Here is a 19,416-nt window from a genome sequence, read left to right as displayed (position 1 = left end):
TCATCACGTGATAACTATAAAGAACAAAGAAGGGAGTAGACTGCCTCACAAAATGCTTACAAGAATAGAAGAAACCAAAAGAAGTTTGGGAAGAATTTAAGCAAGATAAAATGCTACAATTGCCAAAAGTTTGGTCATTATGCCTCAGATTGTCCTGAATCAAACCAAAGAGGAGAGGAATCAAATCTCGTGCAAGAAGACGAGGAACCAACTCTCCTAATGGCAATCAAAGAAAACTGCAAGGATCTTTTACAACAAGTTCGTGATAAAGATGGAGAAGCACATGATGACAATCGAGTCACGGAAAAAGGATCTAGGTGCAAGTAAAGAAGATCAAGTGGAAGATGAATACTTCATTCTCTTGAAGAATGAAGATGTTGAAGCATGAAGATGTTCAAGGCATGGATTAAGAAATTAGGGGGGAATATTGATATGTAATTCCTTAATCCATGTGGGTCAAAATTAGTGGGTAGTTTATGTAAATAGTTGATAGTTAGTTTACATTATAATTAGATTAGTTAGATAAGTGCAAGGGCCAAAGGTGCAAATTGAAAGTTGATAACCTACGACATGATTGGAGCGACAGCTCCTTGGGTCACGACTGTTGACATCAACGGCATCAAGCAAACAGGAAAGGGATGCACCTCTTCACAATCAATCTCACCCACATGTTCAAGAGACACGACTATTCGAGAAGGGACACGTCTCTTCAATCGCAACTCTTCGATTATGTAGGGTTAGATATTTCAATTGTAATATATACTCATACATTCACAATCATTATTCTTTCAGAAATCAAAGGTTAGTTTGTGTTTATTCATTCATTGTTATATTCTTTGTGTTCATCAAGAAGATTCTGGGCAACAAACTACTATTCATCTCGTTGTGTTTTAGTAGTATCTAATAAACTGAAAGGCGCATGATGCGGCAGTGGTGTTAAACCGCGAAAGAAAAGTACAGCTGAAACATTCACACAAACTCGCACATTGGGGAAAAACTTTGATTGGTTTTCTGAAAAAACAAAATCACTGCTATAGATTAAATTTTGACTTTTATGCTTTTGCAAATATCGGTTTCTGTTGATGAAAATTTTGATTGGTTTTCTTTTGTTCAACTGGTTTTTTCACATAATTATTTTGATTTGGTTGTTTTGAAACACTTTTGTTTTGACTTGTTCAATTGCAGATCCCAATTATGTATTTCTATGCTCGTTGTTCTTAGTTAGAGATAATCACAGTACTTATGATAGTTAATTAATTAGTTGTGCTCCTCTTGTGCTAGTTAGTTCTGAAAATAATATTCAGAAGATCACACAACTCACGGCCTTTAATTGTATTTTTCGTTGATTGAAACATGCAATTAAAATAGCTCGCACGATCTAAGGAAGCTAGAGCTATTATCAGTTGTGGTCATCTGATATAGACTATAGTCATGGTATCATGCAATTATGTTTGACTCACTATCTAATACTGTATATATCGCTGTGTAGGTGATGTGGGGTTTTCAGCGACCAAGTTATGATGATGTAAGTCTATGCTTGTTAGTTGTGCTCCTCTAGTGCTAGTTTAGTTCTGTTTGGTTAATTAGTTTAACCTAACTGCCTAATTGTTTAGATTGTTGCTCTATATATTGATTGGCCCCTAGTCTTTTATTTTGAATTACCATGAAAACATAATACGCGTAATCTTTTAAGTGATTTATTTATGGTATTAGAGCTGTAGATTCTTGATGTACTTTTAAACATAAAAGATCCTCGCAAAAATCTAGCAGCAAAACTCTGGCATCCATCTAAAATCAAAAGATCCATTAGGATCGTGCATAACAACAATTCATTAACATATTAGGGTAGAAAGTCAGAATGGTTACATTCAATAGGATTAAGAAATTGGGGGGGGGGGGGTATTGATATGTAATTCCTTAATCCATGTGGGTTAAAATTAGTGGGTAGTTTATGTAAATAGTTAATAGTTAGTTTACGTTATAATTAGATTAGTTAGATAAGTGCAAGGGCCAAATGTGTCAAATTGAAAGTTGATAACCTACAACATGATTGGAGCGACATCTCCTTGGGTCGCGACTGTTGACATTGACGGCATCAAGCAAACAGGAAAGGGACGCACCTCTTCACAATCAATCTCACCCACATGTTCAAGAGACACGACTATTCAAGAAGGGACACGTCTCTACAATCGCAACTCTTCGATTAGTATAAATAGGGTTAGATATCTCAATTGTAATACATACTCATACATTCACAATCATTATTCATTGAGAAATCAAAGGTTAGTTTGTGTTTATTCATTCATTGTTATATTCATTGTGTTCATCAAGAAGATTCTGGGCAACAGTTGTATCAGATCCTAGGGCTCAAATTCGTTTTTGGAAGACGGTTATCAAGCGGGTGGTTGAATTCCGTTCTTTACAACTCTGATCATCCATGAGGCATTGATTGGGTTGTTCTTGTTAAGTTTTTAACACCAATCGCATCAAGCGGGCAAGAGGCTGCGATTCGGGTTTAGAAGAAGGAAAGAAATCTGAAAAGTTTGTATTTTGGTTTGAAGAAACAATTGCGAATCAGAGAAGTTTCGGTTGTTTGAAATTTGCAAAAAAGACAAAATCTAAGAAGTTTTGGGGTCCATTTTACCGCAAAGAAAAAACGCAGCCAAGAGGGTTGTTAAGAAAGTAAGAAAACCGTGCGGAGAATCACGATAAGAGAAGTCAGAATTACGTCGGTTTGCAAATTCCAAGTTCTACATTATGTTTTTCTGGAATTTATATAGGGTTTAGAAATTGGTTTGATTCCGATAGAAAGTTATGTGAATTTTGGAATCATAGACTTCGGTTTTAGGAGAAAACCAAAGTATAGAAAGTGGAAATTGTTGGGAAAGAATTTATGGCGGATTCAGGAGGAGCCTCTCCGTCAAATGCGGTAGTAATTAAAGAGAGTAGTTCGTTCTCCCAGTTTCAATGTCCTATCTTAAAGTCTACAAACTATACGGTATGGGCAATCCGTATAAAAACCATTTTTAGGGCACACGGACTATGGGAAATGATAGAACCAAAGGAAAATACGCAAGCGGCCGAAAAGAAGGATATGGCGGCGACCGCTTACTTATATCAAGCACTACCGGAAGATATGATAATACAAGTTGCAAGAGTGCAAAAGAAATTTGGGATGCACTAAATACAAGAAACGTCGGTGCAGATCGAGTGCAGAAGGCACGTCTTCAAACACTCAAAACAGAGTTTGAGATGTTAAAAATGAAGGAGGAAGACACTATCGATTCATTCACTGCAAGACTAAATAGTATTATCACGAGGGCAAGTATTCTTGGATCAACTTTTGATATGCCAACATTAGTACGGAAACTTCTAAGTTCTGTACCGAGAAGGTTCATTCAAATTGTTGCAACCATTGAACAATTCGCCGATCTAGAAACAACGATGCTAGATGAGACAATTGGAAGATTGAAAGCCTCTGAAGAAAGGACTGGTTTGGTGGATGAAAACCCGATATATAATCAAGAGAAACTTATGTATACACGACGTGACAAAAACTATGGTCGTGGAAGGCGTTTTAGGAACAAAGGACGAGGAAGGTTGAATTCATCACAACGCAAGTGCCATGATGGAAAGTTCAGGCAAGAAGAAGATGATGAAGATTCATCACATGATAACTATAAAGAACAAAGAAGGGGGGAGAGTGCCTCACAGAATGCTTACAAGAACAGAAGCAACCAAAAGAAGTTTGGGAAGAATTTAAGCAAGATAAAATGTTATAATTGCTAAAAGTTTGGTCATTATGCCTCAGATTGTCCTGAATCAAACCAAAGAGGAGAGGAATCAAATCTCGTGCAAGAAGACGAGGAACCAACTCTCCTAATGGCAATCAAAGAAGATTGCAAGGATCTTTTACAACAAGTTCGTGATAAAGATGGAGAACCACATGATGGCAATCGAGTCATAAGAAAAGGATCCAGGTGCAAGTAAAGAAGATCAAGTGGAAGATGAATACTTCATTCTCTTGAAGAATGAAGATGCAGAAGCAGAAGCATGAATATGTTGATGGCATGGATTAAGAAATTAGGGGGGAATATTGATATGTAATTCCTTAATCCATGTGGGTCAAAATTAGTGGGTAGTTTATGTAAATAGTTAATAGTTAGTTTACGTTATAATTAGATTAGTTAGATAAGTGCAAGGGCCAAAGGTGTCAAATTGAAAGTTGATAACCTACAACATGATTGGAGCGACATCTCCTTGGGTCACAACTGTTGACGTCGACGGCATCAAGCAAACAGGAAAGGGACGCACCTCTTCACAAGCAATCTAACCCACATGTTCAAGAGACACGACTATTCGAGAAGGGGCACGTCTCTACAATCACAACTCTTCGATTAGTATAAATAGGGTTAGATATTTCAATTATAATACATATATACATTCACAATCATTATTCTTTCACAAATCAAAGGTTAGTTTGTGTTTATTCATTCATTGTTATATTCTTTGTGTTCATCAAGAAGATTCTGGGCAACAAACTAATATTCATCTCGTTGTGTTTTAGTAGTATCTAATAAACGGAAAGGCACATGTTGCGGCAGTGGTGTTAAACCGCGAAAGAAAAGTACAGCTGAAACATTCACACAAACCCGCACATTGGGTTGTTTTGAAACACTTGATTGTTTTGAAAATTTTGATTGGTTTTCTTTTGTTCAACAGGTTTTTTCACATAATTCTTTTGATTTGGTTGTTTTTAAACACTTGATTGTTTTAACTTGCTCAATGTCAGATGCAGATCCCAATTATGTATTTCTATGCTCGTTGTTCTTAGTTAGAGAGTAATCACAGTACTTATGATAGTTAATTAATTAGTTGTGCTCCTCTTGTGCTAGTTAGTTCTGAAAATAATATTCAGATGATCACACAACTCACGGCCTTTAGTTGTAGTTTTCCTTGATTGAAACATGCAATTAAAATAGCTCGCTCGATCTGAGGAAGGTAGAGCTATTATCAGTTGTGGTCCTCTAGTATAGACTATAGTCATGGTATCATGCAATTATGTTTGACTCACTATATAATATTGTATATATTGTTGTGCAGGTGATCAGGGGTTTACAGCGACTACGTTATGATGATGTAAGTCTATGCTTGTTAGTTATGCTCCTCTTGTGCTAGTTTAGTTCTGTTTGGTTAATTAGTTTAACCTAACTGCCTAATTGATAAGATTGTTGCTCTATATATTGATTGGCCCTTAGTATTTTATTTTGAATTACCATGAAAACGTAATACGCGTAATCTCTTAAGCTATTTATTTATGGTATTAGAGCTGTAGATTCTTCATGTACTTTTAAACATAAAAGATCCTCGCAAAAAATCTAGCAGCAAAACGCTGGCATCCATCTAAAATCAAAAGATCCATTAGGGTCGTGCATAACAACAATTCATTAACATATGAGTGTAGAAAGTCAGAATGGTTACATTCAATAGGATTATCTATAGCAGATCTGTCACACCCCGAAATATCAGAGCATGGCATGACTGGACTGGCATCTTCATTGCACAGCGGAAGCAAATAAGCTAAGACTTCGAGAAAACGAACGCCCACTAAGTACTCGAATCTCCAATAGTTCTCCTATTCCAACCGCGCCATGATTTGAAAAAGTAACCTGAGAAAGAAACATGCAAACAATCAACAAAAGTTGAGGGAGTTCATAGTTTGTTTTGGAAAAGATTTTTAAATAAATCTTTTTGTTTACCGGTTTAAAAGTTGTGGAGAAAAATTTAGTAAAATCATTTTTCTCGGCATGTTATATGAAAACTGTGAGCTCCAAATAAACTTGTAAACATTTGAGAGATTCTTTTGAAAACAGGTATGTAAAGCGTCTATGAACAGATCATTAATGTTTTGCAAGGACATCAATATATGTGACGACATAGGGAGTACTCAACCCGAGTAGACTATTATTAGTGTCAAATCACCTCGACTGTGTCAAATCCCCTTGATTGTGTCAAATCCCCTTGATTGTGTCAAATCCCCTTAACTGTATCAAATCACCTTGACTGTGTCAAATCACCTTGACCGTTGTCGAATCACCTCAACTGGGACACAACAGCACTCTAAGTGGTCACACAAGGACCATGAGTGGGTCTCGGCCATAGATCTAACCCTTGTCCATGGTTCTTAAGAGAGTTAATGGCACTTCAGTTTCAGCCTATGCTCACATTATCTAATAGTTCATTTCATAGCCAAATCATACCCATGTTGACATGTATTTCACCCCCAAGAGTTATAAAATCCGAAAACAATTAAGAGAAAAGGGGGACATGAACTCACTGGGTGTCTTGTTCTTCAAACGCAGACCAACGCAGTCCCGTTGTTATAACTAGGACGATCCCATCCCTATTCATGAAAATCGTGCACGTTTCGAAAGTACGCATTTGTTTTGTAAAACCGATATATTTAGTATAAATCGTTCGTAAACTATTTAAGTTCTTTGTAATCCATTCGTAACATGGTTTAGAAATATGAGTTTTCGTTCATCGAAAAATTGTTTATTTTTGCAAAACTTGCATGTCTTTCCACCCCCGAAAACATTTATAAAAATGTAAAACCGTAAAAAAGTGGGGGTTATGAACTCACCTTGACATTCCTGTGCAAGCTAGCTAAAAACGACTATGCGATGTCGTTTACAAGATGTGACTCGCTAGCATGCATTCTATAATATCCCTAATCACGGAATATCTTATAAGTTTCTAACCAAAAGCGGTAACTAAACTACGTGTCACCGAGCTCTACCGAATCGTTAACCGAACGATTCGACGGTAAGTTTTAACTTAACTAAAGTGATTAAGTTTTACTTGCTTAACTCGTTTATTGACGGTAATTAACAAGTCTTGGTAAGACTTTCGAGAGGTTTAAAATATATAAATATTTATATATAAAAATATATAAATATATCGTTATAATCGCATTATCGTCTCGAGAAATCGGACGTGTATATAAAGAATAATTATATGGAAATAGTATATAACAAATTCGTATTATATGTTGCGTCTTGTATAATATGTATCAAAAAAAGGTACCGGCCGTTTCGGCGTTTGAAATAAATATAAGAGTAAACTGCAATTTTACCCCTGAGGTTAGGGGTCATTGGCACCCTTACCCCCCCCCCCCAAGGAAATAATTGCAATTTTACCCCCCACTGTTTGAGGTTATGTCGCAACATTACCCCCCGGCTTCAATTTTGTTGACTGGTCTTTTGACTTGGGGGTGAAATGACTATTTTACCCTTTTATTTTACCCCCCCCAACGTTTGCTGTTATGTCGCATGTTTACCCCCTGGCATCAAATATGTTAGCTGATCTGTTGACTTGGGTTAAATTACTAAAATGCCCTTTCTTATTATCCCCTATACTTTGTGTTTCGAAGCAAAATTACCCCCTGCAACTTCCAAAACCTTTCCCGCCACCATCCATATTCGATTCCACCACCCTTATAAACACCCTGGCATCAAATATGTTGACTGATTCAATTCAAATTCATTTAAAGGTTGGAACACAATTCTTACTTCATGGTTGGAATGCAAGGTTGTAACAGAATTCTTACTTCATGTTAGAATTCTTAAAACTGGCATAAAACTGGCATGTTGAAAACAAAGGTTCCATGGTACCTTAATGCAAGGTTGAACCATTGCCATATCAGAAGCATTAAAGCTGGCATGTTAACGGAATTCTGTAATGCAAATGCATCATAACCATTGCTATATCAGAAGCATTAAAACCATTGCTAAAGGTTCTGTTCTATCATCAAACCAAACAGCAGCAACTAACAGAATCTATATCAGAAGCAACTTAACATGCCAGTTTTAATGTCATTTACCAAACAGCAGCAACTAACAGAATCTATATCATCAAAGGTTCTGTTCTATTACCATGCCAGTTTTAATGCTTAACAAGGTCTCAACCATTAAAACTAGAATCTATATCAGAAGCAACTTAACATGCCAGTTTTAATGCTTAACAGTCAATCTGTTCTGTTCTATGATCAAACCAAACAGTCAATGCTTAACAGTCAATCTGTTCTGTTCTATGATCAAACCAAATAGCAGCAACTTAACAGTCAATCTGTTCTGTTCTATGATCAATAACCAAACAGCAGCAACTTAACAGTCAAATATAACCCACATAACCTAGGGCTGTTCAAATTGCTCGGCGCTCGACGCTCGTTTGATGCTCGCTCGGAAAATGCTCGGAATTTGCTCGTTCGATTCAGCTCGATTAAAAAAATGCTCGGTTCGGATCGGTTCGGTTTGTAAACGAACCGAGCACGAGCAAAGGTCCGCTCAGTTCGGTTCGGATCGGTTGGCTCGATTTATTTTTTTAATATATATATATATATATATATATATACATATTTGTGTTTTTGTGTGTATCATTTTTAATGAAATGACTAGAGACCAACATTAACAATGTTTGGTCCAAGATCCAAATAGAGCTCATTTAAATAATTAGAATCGAAATTCAATACCAATTGTCCACTATCCAATACTTCAATGTCCATTTGAGTAATTGGGTCAAAATTTCAAATACTAAAATGTGAAGCGTCGTCGATCAATGCTCAAGTCTCAACCCGCTATTTGATTTAGAAGTGCAAGAACATATCAAATGCCCCCATTGGCCATCGTTATTTGATTTCTCCATCGCCACTCGCCAATACGCCAACTCGTCAGGGTTTTGCTTCAATCGATTCATTCAATTTCAAACTTCCGATAGAACAAGGGTATGTTTCAATCGGTCGACGATTTATCTTCCCGCTTAGTTAATCTCGATAGAACTAGTTGAGTGTTTTTGTATTCCTTGTTATTTGTTAAATTTTTACTTGTGTTCTATTGGACGAAACATCAGGGACGAAAACTGCACTTTATTCTAATAACTAGCACTCCCATCGTCACTTTCCTTGTTTATTCTGCGACGCTCGATACTCGCTCGACGTTCGTTCGAAAAATGCTCGGATCGAAAGACGCTCGCTCGACTTTGGCTCGGTTGAAAAAACGCTCGGTTCGGTTCGGATCGGTTTGTAAACGAACCGAGCACGAGCAAAGGTCTGATCGGTTCGGTTCGGCTCGTGAACAGCCCTAACATAACCTTTCTATGATCAAGCATACCAAAATATAACCTGTACAATCAAGCATACCAAAAGATCCTAATATATAACCCACATTAACAGTCAACTACACTACATATTAACCCAAAACATCCTAATATATTAGAATTTTACACAACCATTTCCTGCTGCGGGGGAAACTGGAAGTGTAGGAAAGGGCGGCCCCGCATTTTCACCACCACTGAGACCACAATCGATCGGACTGACCACCGAATCCTCATGTCCACTGCAAACACATAAAGATGGATGTTTCAATAACCCCCTGTTTTTAACTTGTTCACACAGATCGGTTTATACCTGACAGCAGAGACCAAAAGGAGGATCGGTTGTTGTCGCCGGAAACCATGTGCATCGGAGGAGGTGTGGTCGCCATTGTGGTCGCCGGAGGGAGAGGTGGAAGGATGGGGTTCTCTTCACTCATTGTTAGTTGGAAGCCGGTGGTGGAGGTTGGGGTGGAAGCCGGTGGTAGAGGTGGAAACAGGTGGTGGAGGTGGAAGGATGGATGGTGGTGGATGGATCGCCGGTGGTGGATGGATCGCCGGAGGTGGATGGATGGAAGGAGTGGATGGAAGAAGCTTAGGGGGTAAGATTTTGAGATTATGTTTAGTTTAAGGGTTATTATAATATATAAGGTACTAATTAACGTGAAATTACCTATTTGCCCTTTGACTCTTCCATGCTTTTATTAACCAGACAACAAATTTGAGTTTAGGGGGTAATGTTGCGACATAACCTCAAACAGTGGGGGGTAAAATTGCAATTATTTCCTTAGGAGGGTAAGAGTGTCAATGACCCCTAACATCAGGGGGTAAAATTGCAGTTTACTCTAAATATAAAAAGTTATATTTATTTTATAATGTGTTCGAAAATAAATATATAATATATAATTATATTTATTTTTATAAAAGAATTCGTATTGTACGAAATTTGAAATAAATATAAACTATATTTATTTTATAAAACGAATTCGCGTCGTTTGGTATTTAAAATAAATATATAACTATATTTATATTATAAAAGAAGCGTCGTGTGGTTCAATATTCGAAATAAATATATGATCTACATTCATACATATTTACAAAAGAAATCCAAGTTATTTGATGTTCGAAATAAATATACAATCTATATTTATTTTTATAAATAATTGTCGAAATTTCGAAGTTTAAAATAAATATAATAACTATATTTATTTGTTGTAAAAAATTTCCGAATCGTCGTTTTCGAAAGTTGTAAAGTGTCGTCGTAAGAAATTTAATACTTGTATTTGTTTTTATAAAAGTTTCTCGGATCCAATAAGTTTTGTCTTATAATAGAACGCGTTTTGGTTTCAGATTTCCTCAAAAAACGGGCAAAGTTTCCTCTGTTTTTGGACGCTCCCGACAACACAAGTTGTCGTTATTTTATCAAAATTCAACAATATTTACGTATAATCAATTTATATAAACGAAATAATAAATCAAAGTATACTTTAACTATCGATTCATCATTTTATTTCGGTTCGAGCTCGTTTTCATGTAATGAGTTAAAACTATAAAAATACGAAATAGTCGGGCCGTTAAAATCTTTACCAAAGCCTTCGCGTCGATTTGTCGGATAGGCTAACTGAGTTGACCGAGTCGACCGAGTCAACCGAGTTGACCAGGTTTGACCGGGTTGACTCGGTCCCAAAACCGTTGACCGCACCCGAATCTTGACCCAAACCACAGTTGACCCGAACCAGCTGAGTCCAAAACCCGAAACCGAGCAGTTGACTTGATGTTGACCAGATTGACCGAGCTTTGACCAGTTTTGACTGAACCAAAACTGAACCATCTCTCGAACCACCGACCCGTGGTTGACCGCGGCTGACCCGAACCCAATACGCGACCCGAACAGAAAACCCGAACCACACTCAGCTGAGACCCAAAACTTCCGAACCTGCTGAGCCGAAACGTGAGACGTAACCCGAACCAAGCTTTGACCCGTGCCTGATATCGACCGAACCCCAAACCCATCTGATCCGCTGAACTGTAACTGAAACTGCAAGACCCAAGATAAAACCCGAAACAAAACAAAACTGCATACCATTCGAACAACCAAGCTGAACTGAACCTGACCTGAACTGTGCTAACTGTCGGGCAGCGACTCCGACCACCGCCACGCCCCGCCGTCGACGGCGGCGGCTCTCCTCCAAACTCTACGATTTCTCTATCTTGAACTCACTCTCTCTCTCTCTGAACTTGTCGCCTCCATCTCTCTCGTTGTACCATCGCCGCCGCCACCAGACGGTGGTGGTGGTGGCCGTACTTTTATTAACAGGGGGGGTTGTCGGAGAAACCGCTCACGGCAGTGGGCCGTTACACAGACCGAAGGAGGGGGAAGAAAGGTGGGTGTGTAGGAGATGCAGGGGAGTCGAAGGGGGTGTGGCCGGTCGGTATCGGCGCCGGAGCCACCGATCCGTGGCCGGATATTTATGGGAGAACAAGGGGTGTTTGGCTGTGTGTTACAAGAACAAGATGCAGTGAACAAACCAAAATGAGGGGAAGTTATAGGGGTGCGGCTGTAGTTTTTGTAGAGGGGTTAGGGTTTTTTTTTTTTTTTTCTCAAATGTGAAAGAGGTCTGTGTTTGATGGAAGCTCAACTTTTCATTTGTGGGTGTAGACAAGAAGATAAGGTTGGGAGGGAAATCAGTTGTGTGTCGGCTGGTAACAATGAAGAAATTAGGGTTTTAGTTGGTTAAATACTAGGGTTTTAGGGAAATCAGGGGCTTGGGCCCAATGCCCACAAGCCCAATTTCCGTGTTATAAACGGCCCGTCTGCACATACGAAACCGTTTTCAAAACCCGAATGTCATGAAGCGTCGTAAAATAAAATTTTAGTATTAACATGAGTAAGATATGGTCAGTAGTCGGTGTTTGCACGTTCGTTGTCGGTTACGGTTAAAATCGCGTGAAATTGCGTCGTTTATTGTTTTTAATCCGTTTTTCGATCCGGTTTCAACTACGTATATTAAAATTTAATTATGAAGCTAAAAACATCGTAAAATTTTAGTTTTTGAAGGTAATATGCGTGTCCGATGCTTTCGTTTCGTTGACGGTGCGTTCCTGTAGTCGCGTTTTTCTTCCACGTTTACGTTTTGTGGCACACGGAAGCACGATAAATTCGCGAAACTAAATTTATTAATATAAAATATTCGTATAAAATCCGTATTTGTCGGCGTTGTCAGTATTTTGTACGGTTTCAGTTCGTTGTCGTTAAATATTCTGCAGTTCCTCCACGGATCGTCATACGCAACTGCAAAGTCGGTTAGACGTTCCTAGGCACTCCAAACGCCTAAGTAAGCTTATTTGCATCGTAAATACTATTTATTATCGTCCTAATGTTTGTAAATCGCGTAATTAGAAGTCGTAAATCACCGGTTGTCACAAGATCAATGGAAGAATTCTCACGAATATTGTAGCCTATGACCTTTTCAATCAGAAAATAATCAAGAGCCCCAAAATCCTTGACGACAAATGCTTTTCTGAGTAATCGAATAACACAATTAATTGCAGTAGTGTCATTACATGTAACTAAGTTAGCGTCCACATAAACCAGGGTGTAGAGACGAGTTTTTCCATGTTTGCAAGTAAAGAGAGAGGGGTCAATCTTCGAGCCAAGAATCCCTAAGATGGGGAGGGCATGTGACTGACGACGAAACCAAGCGTATAGGGCTTCTTTGAGGCCGTAAAGTGATTTTTGTAGCAAGCAGTCGTTATCCGGGTGTTGGGGGATCGATGAAGCCTTGTGGTTTTCTTAAAGTAACTATAGTTGTAAGATCCTCATGTAGGAAGTCATTTTGAACATCAAGTTAACAAATTGTCCATTACACTATAACAACAAGAGGGAGAACCACTCGAGTTGTTATGAGCTTGATGATAAATCTCTCATTGAAATCAATGCTAGGTTGCTGGAAAAACCCTTTAGCAATAAGACGAGCCTTGTAGCGCGTAACAACACCATGTTGATCTTTCTTGATCCTGTAGACCCACTTACAATCGATAAAGTTAGCTTTAGGAAAAGGTGGAACTAGGGTCCAAGTACCATTGTCTACAAGAGCTATAAATTCAGCGCTCATAGCTTGGTGCTACTCCAGATTTTGGTTTGCAACGGTAAAGAAGGTCGGTTCGACAGGATGCTGGAATCCATAGATACATAATTAGAGGACATTGGCGAGTAGGAGGAGGAGATGGAGATTGTGAAGAAGAAGAAGAAGAAGAAGAAGAAGGAGGAGAGTCCCAGTTAGGAAATTGAGGAGTGTTTGATGTAGAGGAAGAGGTTGTAGATGTGGGAGGTGTGGTTAGTGGAGTAGGTGTGTTTGAGACGTGGGAGGTGTGGTTGGTGGAATGTTATTAGGTGAAATTGTAAAATCCAAGATTGAGGTATACGTGTTGGAAGAAGTCGATTGAGGAATTGTCTAAGGATAATTTGGAAAGGAAAGTTGTGTAATAGAAATGGAACATATCAAACGATATAGATGCGATCTGTTGTAAGCTTAAGGCATCTATACCATGATGTTTGGTACATGTAATATGCTTTGTTCTACATTGTCATTTGCTCTGTTTTCATGGAACGCGCAACTAAAAACAACTAGTATATGTTAAATTACATCTTCCTTTTTTACAGTATTTGGGGTTATTTTTGAAATTTTACCAGGACAGTTTCAGTAGTTTTATTTTAATATGAGTTGCAGAGTTAGATTAAAATTCATGAGATAATATTAATATATTATATAACTAGGTTAGTTCCCCGTGTATTACACGGGTTGAACAATTTAAACTATATAATAAATATTTCTTGTAAATGCAAAACAAAGACAAAGATATTTATATGCTAGATTGACATAAATGAGTTAATATAAATGTAATGTTATATGATTAATAATAAAAAAATAATGTTTTAAAAAATATATGCATTGCATGGTTAAATAATAATTGAATAAAGTATAATGTAATTTGTTAACATATGGAATTGTCAAGATATGTATTTAAGAAAATGAACATTCACGTGGCAATTATAAATTTAGTTAAGTTTATTTTTTAAACATTTACCACCTATTTAGTTTAATACTATAAATAACAATCAAGGTAAAAAAGCCCTAAAAACATTTTCTAATACCATTAATATTATACGGTAAATTTGCTTCAAGTTAAATGAAGGCCACAAGAGGTCAAGACCCAATAACTGATTATTCGAATATCTTGAAGTCATCATCTTCCTCCTCCTTCATGTGCATAACCAGAAGCGATATAGAGTCGTTGCAGCTTATCAGAAAATTCTCGTATCGTTTCTTTACTCGGAAATAAAAACAAAAGTGGTTAAACATGGAAAAGTAATAATAATTGTCATTGGGGGTGAGTTAAACATACCCTCTTATTACATGTCATACCCTCTTTCTAAAAAAAAAATCATTTTAAAAGTTGTCAAATTTCCCCCTAAAAGATCTTAATTTTTTAATAGGTTTTGTTAAAATTAAAATAAAAATCTTTGAAAAGATGACACAACTTTGATTATAAAATTAGAATTTTCCTATATGTAAATAATGAATATTACTTGCATAACTTTGTCTATAAAATTAAGATTATTATGTAATGAATATAGAATTATAAATTACACAATTTTCGAAATAAAAAAGAGTCCATATAAACTCATACATGTTAATTGTTATGAGTCCGGCAATAGTTTAATATATATAACTAATAAAACAAAAGTGGTTAAACATGGAAAAATATGTTCGCTTTTATTTTTACATTATATATGTTTATTTTATTATCATTGTAATACTCACAATTGGCATATTAAATTTAATTTAATTTAATCAATCCGAACACATTATTATTATTAATAAAAATATAGAAAGAGTAAAAAATATTAAAGAGATAAAATTCATCTGAAAAATTCTAACTTAAAGTTTTAGGATTGGTTGTAACACATGAATTAATTATTTAGATTAACCAATTACAAAACATGATTGTTTTCGTTGGTAAATTAATTATCTTTTATTAGAGAGGACATGAGGAAGTGACATATGTACTCAAACAGGTTTCTTTTATTATATAGTATAGATATAGATACCTAGCTTTATCAATTTATGGCATCACACGTGTATACTTAACCCACTACAAAAATAGATAAGGTTTGTTTTGTTTCTTTTTTAAACCGAAACTCGAAAAACCAATAGTGTGTTCTTAGTTGTGTTAGAATATTATTTGTTGGCTCTATACAATTACATATTACCGTATTATAAATTAGGAAATTTTTTATGCTTCATAGAATGTAATTTATGCATAGGGAGTTTTCCAAAAAAAAAATCTAATTTTTCACTTCTAACCCAATGGTTTATATTTTTGCATTTTAAGTTTTTTTTTTACTTTTAACACAAAACTTTTCATCTTTTACAATTTAACCCAAACACATTTTTATTTTCAACTTTGATCCACGTATTTTTCATCTTTTGCAATTTTTTTGTTTTACGGTTCGCTCTAACTTTGTGAGTAAACATGTCGCAACTGGCATACGTGGTTCAGCGATTTTACGTATGCTTTTCGTTCGGTGTTATTTTTTCCTTTTTATTTATTTTGTTTTTACGGGTTTTTCCGGTATTGTTGGTCGCTTGTAGTTGTGTAGCATTAGTGTTATTTGGCACGGTCTATGCCCCTGCCGCAACGCGTGGGCCCTTAATACTAGTTAGCCAAAATTTTGGATTAATCTTGAAGTATTGTTAAAGATAAAGATATTACATATTAGCCAAAATTTTGGATTAATCTTGAAGTATTGTTAAAGATAAAGAGGATCAGAGAGATCAATTATTGTTTAATCAAAATATAAGAGTGTATAATCTTCTAGTGGAGGGTTCAAATGAGAAGAAAATTTTTTGTAAGAATAAAAAAGAACAAATTTCAAAAAAATTTTATGCTTCGTAGAATGTACTTTATGCATAGGGTGTTTTTCAAAAAAAAAAAATCTAACTTTTCACTTCTAACCCAATGGTTTATATTTTTGCATTTTAAGTTTTTTTTTTACTTTTAACACAAAACTTTTCATCTTTTACAATTTAACCCAAACACATTTTTATTTTCAACTTTGATCCACGTATTTTTCATCTTTTGCAATTTTTTTGTTTTACGGTTCGTTCTAACTTTGTGAGTAAACATGTCGCAACTGGCATACGTGGTTCAACGATTTTACGTATGCTTTTCGTTCGTTGTTATTTTTTCCTTTTTATTTATTTTGTTTTTACGGGTTTTTCCGGTATTGTTGGTCGCTTGTAGTTGTGTAGCATTAGTGTTATTTGGCACGGTCTATGCCCCCGCCGCAACGCGTGGGCCCTTAATACTAGTTAACCAAAATTTTGGATTAATCTTGAAGTATTGTTAAAGATAAAGATATTACATATTAGCCAAAATTTTGGATTAATCTTGAAGTATTGTTAAAGATAAAGAGGATCAGAGAGATCAATTATTGTTTAATCGAAATATAAGAGTGTATAATCTTCTAGTGGAGAGTTCAAATGAGAAGAAATTTTTTGTAAGAATAAAAAAAAAACAAATTTCAACCAATAAGAATGCTTCATTTTACTTCATTTAATTTTTGTATTTAATATGGGTGATAGGGTGTATTGGTAAAATTAGATAGATCATTAATTGTTAGTCTTCCTTTTTAATAGCTAACTAAATTAAATTTGTAACTTATTTTCAAAAAAAAAAAAATTCAAAGAAGAAAAATTTAATTTAAAGTGTAGGATAAATTATGTGGTGTGTAGGATGAATTACGAGTTGTGTAGGATAAATTTGAGTATGTGTAGGATAAATTTCAAAAACGTGTAGGATAAATTTTGATGTGTCTTGACAAAAATTTTAGTGTGGAGGATTATAGTCTTTATGACTAATTAATTAGTCAAAAATAATAATAAATGAGATGAAAGAAAAACTATTTAATGTTTTACAATTGTACCATTTGTTCTTTTTCTTCTCAATTTAATTTTCTTCTCAAATTAACCTCCCCCTATTCTTTTATACATATAATAAAAGAAACAACTTTGAGGACACTTGTCATCATATTAGGTCATGTCTTATAGATAATTTTAATTTAATTTCTTCTAATCAATTATAGATAATCCTCCTACTAAATATTATTTAGTTTAATTATTACTTTTATATTTATCTATTTACTTCAAATTCAAAATTAGTTATCTAATTTGATATTAGAGTAAATTACGATTTTGGCTCATGTGATTATATCACTTTTACCCTTTTAGTCCAAAAAGGAATTTTTTAACATCTGAGCCCTCAACGGCTTTTTTTTCTAACCCTTTTGGACCTTAACGTCTTTTTTCTAACTCTTTTGGTTGTCTTTTTTTCTAACCCTTTTGGTTAGAAAAAAAGACGTTGTGGACTCAAATTTTAAAAAATTCGTTTTTTTTGGCTAAAAGAGTAAAAGTGATATCACCACATGGGCCAAAATCGTAATTTGCTCTTGATATTAACTATATATTTGAACGTTTTGTATAGTTTGGTATCAAATAGATTTTACGAAACTTAAAATAAAATTAACTAATATTATTTATCATTTCTACATTTACAAGTTTTAAACAAATGGTTAAATTTATTGAGACTTCGTTACATTTACAAGTTTTAAATAAAGGGTTAAATTTATTGAGACTTTGTTAACAAATTTTACTACAATATAATAATCTATTTATATCAATACAAATATATATTTATACTATACTATATAATAAAACATTAATGTGTAACACCTATCATTCATTGTAAGCATTTATTTTATGATTTTTTCGCCTCACTTCCAAACTTATCTTATATTAATTAAATAAATAGATGAATAATGAGCTAATATTAAATTTCATCCTACTTTAAATTTTGAATACCATTCTTTGGTTTTTCTAATATAAAATATGATTCTAAAATTTAAATTGTTAATTTAAGATATTTTTAATAAACAAATTATTTATCACGAAAACCAAACTTTGTATTAATATATGAAATATTTTTATTTTCATTACTAAAAAAATTATTATATCAATTTTATTACATAATTTATAAATCAATTTGTCGGAATTGGTACCAACATTTTATCACTCAAATAGATGTTGATTTGCTTCTTGAATAACATATCTTCTTTTCAAGAACCATCTTCACAATCACCATATCCATCGCGTATCGAGTATTATCCATTAGTATATTGAAATAGATGACTTTTATTATTGGTATATAAAATTAGATTTATTAAACCCGTGTAATAAACGTGGTTTTTTATAGATATACCAAAATTACATTTATTCGACCCGTGTAATAGATGAGGTTTTTTAAGATATAACTTTTTATTATTTGATATATAAAATTAGATTTATTTAATTCGTACAATACACGGGGTTTTTCAAGGATATGTATTTTTTATTATTTAGTAATGGAAATTACATTTATTCAACCCGTGTAATACACATATTTTTAAAGATGTAACTTTTTTATTGTTTGGTATATAAAATTACATTTATTCAACCCGTGTAATAAATGAGGTTTCTTAAAGATGTATTATTTTATTATTTGGTAAACAATATTATATATATTCAACTCGTGTAAAACAAGCGGTTTTAAAGATATAACTTTTTTATTTGGTATATAAAATTATATTTATTCAACCCGTACAATATGGTTCTTATAGATATAACTTTTTATTATTTAATATATAAAATTACATTTATTCAACCCGTGCAATAAAATAGGTTTTTACAGATATATTGTTTTATTATTTAGTATATAAAATTCATTTATTCGACCCGTGTAATACACGGGGTTATAACCTAGTATAAGTATAAAGAAATAGAAAATGTGTTAATTAGAGTATGGAAAAAAAAAAGAAAGCTAGTATGTTGTTTTAAAAATAAAATGCATATATATAAATGCAAAATCAGAAAAGAGTACAAAAATAGATATTTGGTTAATTTAATAGAAATATATTTTTTTAATATGTGGGTTAAAAAAGAAAGCAAATACAAAATAAATAAGGAACACTATTTGGATAAATACTTTTAAAGGAATACCATTTTAAAAAATAGTTTTCCACCAAAATTAGTTTGGGAAGAAAACTCTTTGAAAAAAAGTAATTGAATAATCTCATTTCACAACTCATGAATCAGTGAGAGAATGATAAAGAGAGAAAGAGAAGACGCGAGGGGGAGTTTCGACAATCTCCTGCGGCGAAACGCCAAAACC

The 19,416-nt window shown here is 34.5% G+C and overlaps 1 protein-coding gene across 1 annotated transcript in view; it reads left to right on the top strand.

Moving 5' to 3' along the window:
• LOC110909066 overlaps positions 1-19,416 on the top strand; it is a 129,913-nt gene that overhangs the window by 12,678 nt on the left and 97,819 nt on the right. Inside the window, exons 2-3 of the mRNA XM_035982663.1 lie at positions 1,490-1,525; positions 5,104-5,139. Of these exons, the coding sequence (XP_035838556.1) occupies positions 1,493-1,525; positions 5,104-5,139 (69 nt within the window). The 5' untranslated portion in view covers positions 1,490-1,492. The remainder of the gene's footprint in view (positions 1-1,489; positions 1,526-5,103; positions 5,140-19,416) is intronic.

The sequence above is a fragment of the Helianthus annuus genome, chromosome 14 (genome assembly GCF_002127325.2).
Source record: "Helianthus annuus cultivar XRQ/B chromosome 14, HanXRQr2.0-SUNRISE, whole genome shotgun sequence".
Classification (NCBI taxonomy): Eukaryota; Viridiplantae; Streptophyta; class Magnoliopsida; order Asterales; family Asteraceae; genus Helianthus; species Helianthus annuus.
This window is presented reverse-complemented; position numbering and strand designations above follow the sequence as displayed.